Source organism: Xenopus laevis, chromosome 6L (genome assembly GCF_017654675.1).
Source record: "Xenopus laevis strain J_2021 chromosome 6L, Xenopus_laevis_v10.1, whole genome shotgun sequence".
NCBI lineage: Eukaryota > Metazoa > Chordata > Amphibia > Anura > Pipidae > Xenopus > Xenopus laevis.
The window spans coordinates 8623590-8635673 of NC_054381.1; the positions used below are offsets into that span (position 1 = coordinate 8623590).

General features: G+C 37.0%; 1 protein-coding gene across 1 annotated transcript in view; it reads right to left on the reverse strand.

The window, feature by feature from the left end:
• LOC108718692 (obscurin) overlaps positions 1-12084 on the reverse strand; it is a 235192-nt gene that overhangs the window by 101834 nt on the left and 121274 nt on the right. The window contains exons 73-78 of the mRNA XM_041565749.1: positions 11149-11415; positions 9302-9568; positions 8425-8697; positions 8011-8277; positions 4807-5073; positions 3159-3431 (exon numbers count right to left, since the gene is read on the reverse strand). Coding sequence (XP_041421683.1) covers positions 3159-3431; positions 4807-5073; positions 8011-8277; positions 8425-8697; positions 9302-9568; positions 11149-11415 — 1614 coding nt within the window. The remainder of the gene's footprint in view (positions 1-3158; positions 3432-4806; positions 5074-8010; positions 8278-8424; positions 8698-9301; positions 9569-11148; positions 11416-12084) is intronic.

Consider the following 12084-nt stretch of genomic DNA (forward strand, 5'->3'; position numbering starts at 1 on the left):
CAGGAAAACCCCCCAATGTTTGCTCATAGACATAGATAACATAAAACTATATTCCCCAATGCAATTTCCCTGTACCAAGTGGAATTCAGCAGAAAGAAACCGCTTGAACAGAGGAATAACATAAACATCACACCATAGCTAAAAAGATGTGACACTATAATGTCAATTTAATGCTGTAGTGCACTCCTCCTAACCACCTTCTAAAATATTATATTAATTGTCACCTTATTATAATTAAACTTGTCAATAGTCTCTTATTCCTCAAGCAATGTTTTGTGAAATGTATGAATGTATCATGGCTCAACTATCTGGTCTCATGCCCAGAATGGCAACTGTCAGCTTGAAAAATCTGCCTGCTCCTCACAAAGGATAGGATTGTTCTAGTTTTTTTTTAATGTAAACATTTTTCTGACTATTTAAATAACAAAAAGTCTGACCAAACTGGAATTGGACTAGAATAGAGCCACAATTGGACACAAAATTATTGAAAAAGCACAATTTAATTGGATCGGGGACAAACATAAAGAAAATCACGTTTTTCCCCGAATCGCTCGGTACATCGAGTTTTCCCAGAATCACTCGGAAAATTGAGAATCTAGCAATTCTGAAAAAAACTCGGATGATTTGAATTTTTGCCAGTTTTTTTTATGTTTGTCCAAGATTTTTGCCTGAAAAAATAATCCGATTTCGTTGCTAATTCTTGCTAGGGATGCACCTAATCCACTATTTTGGAAAAAAAAGTCACATGATTTCCCTCCCCGTCCCTAATTTGCATATGCAGATTAGGATTATGATTCAGTCCGGTAAAGCAGAACCAAATCCTGGATTTAGTGCATCCCTAATTCCAGCGCAGACCATAGAAACGTCTGAATAGGACAGGGACCTCTCCCTGCCGGATTTTTCAGATTCAGACCTTTTCCATCCTCGGGGGTATAAATAAACCCCTCGGTGGTAAGAATAAAAAAATTGAGTTTTTTTTCCACTAAAAATTGTAGTAAAGAAAACTCAAATTTTTAGAGTTTTTGCCATTCGGACTTTAATAAATAACCCCCTTTATGTATAATAAATCAATTGTTATTTCAAACTTTACTTTAAAATGACTTGAAATCCATAATGGGATTATAACCCTGCTCTCTGTATCTTGAATACACATAAAAAGAAGAGTGAAAAATTCTTCTTAGAAGATCCTATGGATGTTTAATGAATGGAAAGTGATGTTTGGAAATGACTCAAGCATTCGGTTAGATATTTGCATGGATGCAGCAGGTGCTTAAAGCCTGTAAATAAGAATAAATTGTGCAAAAGCAGCAGACAGCATTAGTTCTTCATAAATTCAAGTTGGAAGTATGTCTAAGGCACTTGGTAGTTTCCCCATCACTAGAAGCAAGCTGTTGTCATCTCCGTTGCAACTAAGGACGGATTTTCTCCTATAGATGTAGTGCAGAGTACTGTATGTAGACTCTGTGACACACTATGAGGCCTATTTTTCAACATTCTCAGTTTAGTGGTTTTAGAGTTTTTTGAAACCACGAATAAACGAATTTTCTCGAAAATCACAAATGCCATGTAAATTATTAAAAGATACAAATATAAAAAGCACTAACGAAAAAATAAAAACCTCTAAAACCTCTAAAAATTTAAGTTTTTCCGACACTTACTAGCTAAAAAAATCCCCTAACATCTAAAAGTCTGAATAGTTGAAAAAGAAGATCCAATAGAACTGACTTCCATTTTTGGTTTTGCACTGGGAGTTTTTTGCCTTTTTTTTTCTCTTATAATTCTCGAATTTGCAGAGTTTTATATAAATAATTAAACTGGAATTTTTGGAGAAAAAATACGACTCATGAAAAAAGAAAAAAAAGAAATCCAAATGTTAATAAAATTCAAACAGAAAACAGACCAGACATTGAAGTGAACTGGCATACAGCAGTATTATTTCCCTTGGAAAAATGGATCAAGTAAAATTGCTCATTGATAAAAATTCTGCTGTCAAAAGAAAACAATAAAATTGCCAGTGGCTGACAAACTGAGGTAGAGTAAAAGATTGCATTATGGACCTAAAAAGTAAGTTATTGATCATAACACGTTCAGGGGTACCCATGGCATCAAATACACACTCACCTCAAATCTCCCCCTAACTGGCCTTTAGGCTGGGCCCCCTTAGCTCATAACAAGGTTCCAACTGTATAGAAATGTTTGGTTAACAATTACCCTGCTATAGTTCCAGGGGTACCCAGGGCACAAATAAACAGTCACCCCAAATCTCCCCCTAACTGGCCTTCAGGCTGGGCCCCCTTAGCTCATAACAAGGTTACAGATATATAGAAACATTGGGGTAACAGTCACCCTGCTATAGTTCCAGGGGTACCCAGGGTACGAATAAGCACTCACCCCAAATCTCCCCCTAACTGGCTTTCAGGCTGGGCCCCCTTAGCTCATAACAAGGTTACAGATATATAGAAACATTGGGGTAACAGTCACCCTGCTATAGTTCCAGGGGTACCCAGGGTACAAATAAACACTCACCCCAAATCTCCCCCTAACTGACCTTCAGGCTGGGCCCCCTTAGCTCATAACAAGGTTACAGATATATAGAAACATTGGGGTGTCACCCTGCTATAGTTCCAGGGGTACTCAGGGTACAAATAAACACTCACCCCAAATCTCCCCCTAACTGACCTTCAGGCTGGGCCCCCTTAGCTCATAACAAGGTTACAGATATATAGAAACATTTGAGTAACAGTCACTCTGCTATAGTTCCAGGGGTACCTGGAACCCTAAACCTCTACCTGTTTGACTGTGCCCCCTTAGCTTATAACAAGGTTACAAATAAGTAAAAGAAATTACGGTAACAGTTCATCTGCTATTGAGTATACAGAATAGGTAATACACTCTTAATTAAATCTTAATCGTAATTAAATAGCTTTCATGTTGACCATGTTCTATTGACTGATTTGGAATCCTAAATCCAAATGTCCCCTTTGACCCTACTAAAATCTGGTTACTGTGAATGCAATGCAATTAAAAAAAAATATCTCATGTAGTCCTCACTCCTCAATATAATAAACTATTAACAGCTTGATTCTACATTCTGCATAGGGAAACACCAGAAGTAAGTCAAGTAACCATTGGTTATACACGTTAGTCTTTTTATATACCTTTAATTAAAAGTTTAGCAGAAGAAAAAAGGGACCCAGCTTTGAAGGTGACAACGCCAGAGTCATTGGTTCCCAGATTTTTTAGGGTTAGGTTGTGAACGTTGCCGTTGTGCACAGATATTTCATTCATTGGGCTGTTCTGCAGGGGAGACCCGTCGAGCCACCACTGTACCTTCCTCGTGCCCTGTGTGGAAAGCGTGCAGGAGAATGTGGCGGTCTCCCCCGCAAAGACGTCCATGTTCTTTAAACCAGTAACTATCTCTAGGTTACCCTCTGTGGCAGGTTTCAAAATCAAACAAAAAAAGGCATTAAATAGCAGTGAAAACTATTCTTCTTTTAGTTAGTTCTAGAAGGTGACCAGAAGAAATTAATAAGGCCACCAAGCTCCATGGTGGCACCTTCAAAATGTTCCATTAAACTAGATGTGTGTACTCGGAAAAGAGACAAGTCAGCTAAATGTGTACTTAATTTATCATCAGGTAATAAAGACTGTATAGAAAGAAAAAAATGAGAAAAGGGGTTGTACCTCTTAAAAAAAGAGACCTTTTGAAGTCCTTTGTTCCTATGGACAATTATTATGTGATAGGGGCCCATTTACTAAGGGTCGAAAACGTCAAATTTCAAAGTCATTTTTGGGTACTTCGTCCATCGAATAGGCAAAAATTTTGATTCGAATTTAAAAAATTTCGCAAATTCAACCATTCAAAAATCTAAGTACTGTCTCTTTAAAAAACTTCGACTTCAACACTTTGTCACCTTAAACCTGCCGAATTGCTGTTTAGCCTAAGGGGGACCAACTAGAACCTCTCTGAGTCTTTGGCTAAGTTTTTAGAAGTCGAAGTTTTCTTTTGTACGATCCTTCGAAAAGTTTGATCGAACGATTCTTACTTCGCTCGAAAACGTCAGTTTTCGATCTAAAAAATACTTTGGCTATCGAAGTATCAAATTCGATGGTCGAAATTCGAAGTTTTTTAACTTCAAAATTCAACCCTTAGTAAATGTGCCCCATAGTGTTTCATAGTGTTTCTTGGGCCAACATAGAATATTAATGAACAAGAAACATCAACTCTCTTTTGGTCTCCCCGCTGTATATATTTATAAAATGTGTTGTTTTTGCAATAGGAAAGAACTATTATGGAAAATGAATCTGCAACCAGCATTTTTCCTGGGCAAATATTTTTGCAAGAAGTGTAAACAGAGGGGTAGAACAGCTGTTCCAGGTGGAATTAATACTTAAAATGAATTTATAACACAAACACTTGGCACTTACATACAAATGCAACACTCACATACTTTTATAGACGCAGGAAAAATCAACCTGTTTTCATTGAGATATTGTACCTAAATTTCATATCATTTTATTTTTGTTATTGACCCTAATATTGGAGATCTTTTAGAACTTTACCATTCAACAGATCAAGCACCAGTAACCCACAGCCTTCCAAATGTTAGTGAACTAGATTTGGAATGTAGCAGGTCACTTATGCCTCTAACAGGAGCTCCAAAATATTTCTGCATTGGGTCATTCAGGTGCCTGGTTCTACTTCTGCAATGAAGACCTTTTACTAATGCGCCAGATGCATAAGCAAAAGTGATGTATCTATTTCTGGTGTCCAAAGCATTAGTAGGAAGAGAAGCATTGTGTTACCTTGAACGTAAACAGAGGCTGTTGTTTGTGCGGTGTCTGTACTGCATGTGTAGGGCCCATCGTCTTCTAGATCCAAGTTGTGAATAAGCAATTCAACGACGGAGCCACTTTGTCTCATTTCATATTTAGCACTAGGTTGTAAAACAAGAGCTCCCTTTCTCCATTCCACATGGGCATTGGGTATGGATACTTTGCACTCCAATATGGCGGTGCCTCCTTCCTCTGGTTCCACATTCTGAAGCTCTTGGGTGAATGTAACAGGTAGTCCTGGAAAGTAAAACATAGTTTATTTTAATTGCATTCACATCTGTATCAGCTTGCAGCAGCTCCTTGTTTCTGGGATGGAGCCCAACTTCACACCAGAGAAACATTCTCACCTTGAAGTCTATAAGCAATTAAGAACTTACTGTGCAAAAGTCATAAAGGTGGTCCATTTAAAGCCACAGGTCAGAGTCAGAAAATCATTTAACATGGTAGCCCCTTGTTCTAGGGCCATAGACAACAGAGCCCAGCTGCCCCATAACCAGTTTTGTTTAAAGGGGAACTATCACGGAAAATGAATTTTAATATAAGCTTCATCATACTGAAATAAGAAACTTTCCAAATACAATCAATTAAAAATTCTGTACTGTTTCTAAAATAATCAAGTTTATCTTCACTATTCCTCTCTCGCCATCTGTTTCTCTTCATTCTGTCTTCATGCAGGAGTTGGGTGTCAGATATTCACTGACAGTTAGATCCAATATATCTTATAAGGGGGCTCCTTTTGCCTAGAAGATGCATTGGAGCTCATCTATTAAAATCACCTGGCATCATGTCTCTCTACATGCAGAATTTGTGCAAAAGGCCATTATTTTGTTAGATTTTAAATCAGTTATTTGACTGAGCTCTAATTCATCTACTAGGAAAGGAAGCCCCACCTATAAGATATATTGGATCTAACTGTCAATGAATATCTGACACCCAACTGCTGCATGAAGACAGAATGAAGAGAAAAAGATGATGAGAGAGGGATAGTGAACATACAGTAAACTTGATTACTTTAGAAATTATGCAGCATATTTAATTGATTGTATTTACAAAGTTTCTTTAGTATGCTGAAGCTTATATTAAATTTTCAGTTTCACGATAGTTCCCCTTTAATAAAATGATGGCATGTGTTTGGGACTTTGTGTTATTTTGTGCCTTGTGTTTTCTTTGTAAGTCAATGGTTTTGAAGTTCACTTCATATCTTTGGTCGGGTAGTTATAGTTTCTACTAGGGATGATGAATTTGACCCAATTCCCTTTGCCAAATATTTCCCGTGGCGAAAATTAGCCGAAATGCATTAAAGTCTATGGACAACAATATTTTTTTTTTGACATTTTTTTGTCCGCGTGCCTTTTTTTCTCTTATTGGAGTCTATTGTCATCATTTCTGTGGTGAAACTTGGCCAAACAATTTGCTCATCTCTAGTTTCTACTATAGCCATCAAGACGTCATTAATTGTCTACATAAGCTAATTAATACCCTTCTCTCTCTCCTTCTATGCACTTTCTCTTTTGCCCCAAGTGTTTGTCCCACTAACAGTGGCCATACAGTGCCAGGCACTGGCTGTCAATTTGACCTCCCCTGAATAATAGATAGGACAAAAATGGACACCTTCACAATTAATATCAGACCAGGAGGAAATCCCATTGGCTAAGGAGTGCATTGCACTATGGTGCAATGCTTGGCCAACCAATCTGCTGGAGCACTTCATGTGAGTCAGTAACAATAAGGTTATCTTGATATGGCCCTCTTGTTTAATAACCTAGATTTTGATGTGTATAATGAGTTTTAGGTATTGTGTCCAATATTGCCTGAATGTGCAACACAACTTTTCATCTCAAAGTAAAAGTTATCCCTCTTAATAGCAATGGAAGAAATGACACCCATGGTGACCAATGTGCTTTGTAACAATCATAGTGGCCATCTTTGGTCATATTAGTTTTGGTCACAAATGTTTGTCTTCATAATTTCGGAATGATAAACTTGCCTCTTCCTTCTCTCTTCCCTCCCTTCAGTACAACACAGCTAAATGTATAAACAATCTTTCAATATAACTGTCAAATACACATCTGAAAGATAAGAAAGGCCACCTGAAAATTGCTGATGTTGAATGTCCCCTTTATTCTAAATATTACTTACTTTAACATCTGGAAATAGATGAATGTTTAGGGGGTTATTTATCAAAGTCCAAATTTATCTCAACATGTTCTGCCAAAAACTCTAATTACATCCGGACGGGTTTTTTTCCGCTTATTTATTATTAGATTTTCCTGAAAATGTAGTTTTCCAATTTCACGATTTTTTTGGTTTTCCACCCCAAAAACTCTGGGGTATTGCACGAAACACAGCACACATCAAAAAATCATTGGGACTTCTCCCATTGACTTATATGCAACCTCGACAGGTCTGAGATGCTGGATTTTCTGATTCTGACTTTTTCCATCCTCGGGGTATAATAAATTTTGAAAGATTCGTGATTTTTTAAGAGTCAGATTTTATACTAAAAAATCACAAATGTTTCTGGATTTTTGCATTTACAGTTTAGTAAATAACCCTCTTAGTGTTACATAGCACATACAGTGGAAATACCAAGTTCTTTGACATGAATTCACAGCTAAATGACACAAAGGAAAGGTACAAAGAGACATAGTATGCCAATGCCTTCTACTCTAGTCAATATGGAACACAAGTTAATAAGCTTTTTGCACTACAATGGGCAATCCAGAAATACAGCTACACCAATCAATAATGGTTAGTGAATTGATTGACATATTACAAGGTATGAGCGAGTTTCTCTAAGGACTTAAAATCTGGGACCTTAAAGTTTGGGACCTCAAACTGGAATACTGTTAAATTCATGTACCAACTTCATCCTTGTTTTTAGGTAACTTTACAAAGACCTTCAGATTCAAAGATGGTATCTATATCATCATGCTGATAGGATTTATAGGTATACAGGGAAAACCTATATTGTTTATGACTATTTCTTTTGTTTTACTTTTTCTAGCATTGAATTAGTTTGTAGCTATAATTCATATGTTTATATGAAGACTTTTTGAAACTAATTAATTATTGCCACAATATGAATTAGTAGGTTTAGTTGGCTGTTCGAGTTCATTCTGGTTGCAAATATTATTGTGGTTATTATCATGAGCGATAGGATAGATTCCTTACGGTTGACTTGGAGTCTGGCTGATGTTATTTCACTTTCGGCACTACAGCTATATTCTCCGGAGTCCTCCACGGTGAGGTCCTTAATGCGTAAGGTGTGGACAGATCCATTCATGCTGATGTCATATTGCCCACCATGTAGGATGATCTTGGATCCCTTTCTCCATTCCACTGGAACATTGACCTTGGATATCTCACATTGAAGCACAGCCACTCCTTGCTCTTCTGCTTCAACTTCCTGAAGTTTCTTGGTAAACGTCAAGGCTACAGCTGCATTTGACATTATAATATAATATTGGGGTCAGAAAAATAAGCACTACCTTTGTTTATTTCTACTATTTACTATTTACCAGACGTCTGAACATAGTGGATAATTAATTACAATGGAAAGGCCAGCAGTTTATCCATATACTCTACCTGTGATGCTAAGCTCGGCAGTCGTTGTATTCTGCCCTATTCTAAAACTGACGATCCCAGTATCTTGCATTGACACCTTTTTTAGTGTTAACGTGTGAATTTTCCCTTTATGGCACGAAATCTCATTCATTTCATTGGACTGCAGGGGAACACCAGCTAGGTACCATTGTACATCTGGGGCATTTTCCTTGGACACTTTACATTTGAAGATGGCATCTTCTCCTTCTTCTACAGAAATGTTCTGAAGCTGGTCAACAATGAACGGCTCTGGCTCTGAAGCAGAAGATTTGGAAAAAATGTACATTTAGCTGCTGCTATCTACATCTGCTTTCCACTGTGAGATATTTGCTTATGAAATGTACATGTCATCTACAACAATGGCTTCTAATATTTATTGTTCTTAATTTAATAAACCAACTTGATATGAAGATGACCAACGAATATGAATATTTTTCCTCAGTTGTCCGAGTAACATTTTACAAACTGTTCTATAACATTATCACTAGATAAAGACCCTTCACTAAAGCAAATTTGGCTGAATGTTTTCAGACCATAAACCCTCTTTGAAAATCATTGAATTCTCATTTTTTAGCCATGTTTAAGTATTGAGAAACTGTGTCTGCCCGGCTCACTTATACCTAACCCTAAACATGATGGGTTGTCAACTCATGGCACCTCTATGACACACATTTGAATTTACGAGGGTGTATAACATTGGGTATGAACTAAAACAAAGAACCCTTGCCCCAATCCTATATATATTTTATAGAAAATGTAAACCAAGACATTTTTGAAGGCTATACTTCAAAATTTCATCATTCAGTTGCAAGGTGCATTAAACATCTTACAATACAATCCTCATTTTGCTCACACCCACCTTTAACAAAGACATTAGCCACTGATTTCTGGTCCCCTGTATCGCATGTATATTCTCCAGCGTCAGACATCTGAAGTTTGTGTATATGAAGTTCTACCACTTGACCATCCTGCTTCATTTCATATTTAGAACCCGGTCGAAGAGTTACTCCAGCTTTCTCCCACTGAACTGGAGCATTCGATTTAGAGATCTCAGCCCGTAGAATAACAGATTTGTTTTCTTCTTCATGTTCGTTCTGCAAAGGTTTTGTTATCTGGACTGGGAGGGCTAGAACATAATAACAGAGCAGGTCAGGCATTACCCAAAAAATATTCAATTGTAAGTAATTCAAGATATGTGAATTTGGCCCACACATGTAGACAGCACTTTAACATCCAACAAACAGACACCCATGCAATGGTGGAAGGTGGAAGTCCTTTAGGACACACATAAATATTACTTTGGACAATTAAAATGTGCTCCAGAGGACATCAAGGTAGACAATAACAGTGAACAGCTAAATAAGACAAATGTTTACATAAAAGATAAGAAGAAGAATCTATAAAGAGAACAATCAGGAAGCTGTTAACTTACTTCCTTTGCAGATTTCAAAAACTAGAACTAACAACTGTGCTCAAAAAATTGTTTAGAATTTCAAAACATGTTTCTGTTTTTGATTCACTAACATACAGGGGATTATTTACTAAAATCCGAACGTATCTCATATTTTATTAAAATAAAAAACACAGCCAAACTTCCATGCCCGATTTTAGCTTATTTATTAATTAAAAAACACGATTTAATCGATCATGGAAAAACTCAATAAAGTTGAGCGAAGCCCAAATCACTTGAAATTTTTGGGTTTTTCCCAAATTGCTCAAGTTTTTTTTCTCTAAAAATTTGAGTTTTATAGTGAAAAAAACAGAAATTTTCGAGATTTTAACATTCATATTTTAATAAATAATCCCTTAAATGTAATATTTCTATGAAAGATATTATGTAAATATAGGGTTTCATACAGATTGAGATGGTTCAACTTCTACAGGGCATACTAGTTTTTTCTGCCCAAGTAATATGCACTACTATAAGAAAAAATGTTCAACTTTCAAAATGCTGCTATAGTGCTCCCTTCCATCACTATTAGCAATGGGCTTGGATGGTTCTGTTCAGTCTTTTGGCTCTGAAATTCTACTCCAAATGCATTGAACCCATCTAGCAAAGTAATTACAGTAGTTTCAAATGAATCATCATTTGTTGATGTGGAGTTGACTTATTTTGCGGTGGCCTCTATGCTTGCTCTAGAGAGGCAATGACATTGGATGCTCCCCAAGATACTTTGTTGTAATTTTGAAATATGATGGACACAAGGATTAATTGGAATGACAAGAATATGCATACATGAACTGGAAGATTGGGAAGAAGAGGATACCAATGGCATTGGCAGGCAAAGCAATAGCACAATAGCTCTTCACTTAATCCTCCTAAAACAATAAATGGCCCATTGCCAAGGAATTCTCTAAATTGGCCCAGACTGGGCCTACTCTTCCTCTGTATGTCATTGCAATATTGAATGGCATTTCTTGCAAAGCTTTTTCCTCCTTAATACTGAAAGATTTCTATTAAGTGAAAGTCAGTCTATTGTTAATAGTAGAGAGATAAAGAAAATAAAATGTTGTCATAAGATGAAAGAGGAATAAAAAAAGCAAAGTAAACATAATAGAAGTCATGCAAAGAATAAAACAGAGGTGACAGACTGCAATGTATGCCTTTGGGTTATCTTTGCCAATATAATTTTCCTTTGTAAATACTGCCAAGCCATTATTCAGCCTGACTGCCATCTTACTGATATGCATTTTACAGAACTGTACCTGTGACTGTTACTTTTGCTTTTGTCTGTTGATGTCCAATATCACATGTATAGACACCTGAGTCTTCAGGTTTGAGGTTACTGATTTGTAACGACTGGATAGTTCCCAGGTCCTTGATATCATAATTTGCACTGGCAGATATCTGCTCTGTGCCTTTCCTCCACACCACCGGAACGCTGGGCCGGGAGAGTTCACATTCAAGGACAATTGAGCCATCTTCTTCCACTTGCATATCCAGAAGGTTTTTAGTAAAGATTGGAAGTGGGGCTGAAATGGCAGAGAGTTCATTATAAAATGTTCTAGACCTTCTAGTGGAGTTAGTTCTCATGGAAGGGTTTTGATATTTAATACTCTGTAATTGCTGTTTTTTTACAGTGAGTTGCTATTTTCTAGATGAACATGTACAACAAGGGGGATCCTTTGGCTTCTGACTGGGGTAGCAATCTATAGTTGCAATCTATTGTGGCAACAAGGTCTTTCTTTGAAGGTCTCACAAAGTCATCAAGTCAACCGATAAGGAGAATTGCTAATGGAGATCTCTTTTCTTAAAGATACTTTGTCTGAATATAGTCTTTTGTCTGTAGCTTTGGAGAGAAATTGCATGAAGAAAGCACTTTTATGTTAGTCATGTGACTCTTTCTAGTAAATAGACTTGATTTATGGCAGTCATGGGAGTCCATATCCAAAAGCAAAAGCAGGGGAAGCTCCTGAAAGTAAACATGTTTCCCTAGCACCAAAGGTCTGATTGTACAAGTACACAAAAAACAATATAAAAAAGGGAACTAGCCAGTATTAGAAACTGACTGCAGCCGTTATGTGACTTCAATTATCTCCAGTGTCTTACACACTCCATTGCAAGAAGCAGCAGAAACATTCAAGTCAATGCAGTCCGCAGCAGGATAGACCTGTAGTTACAGGGCAGGACTTTTGAGCAGA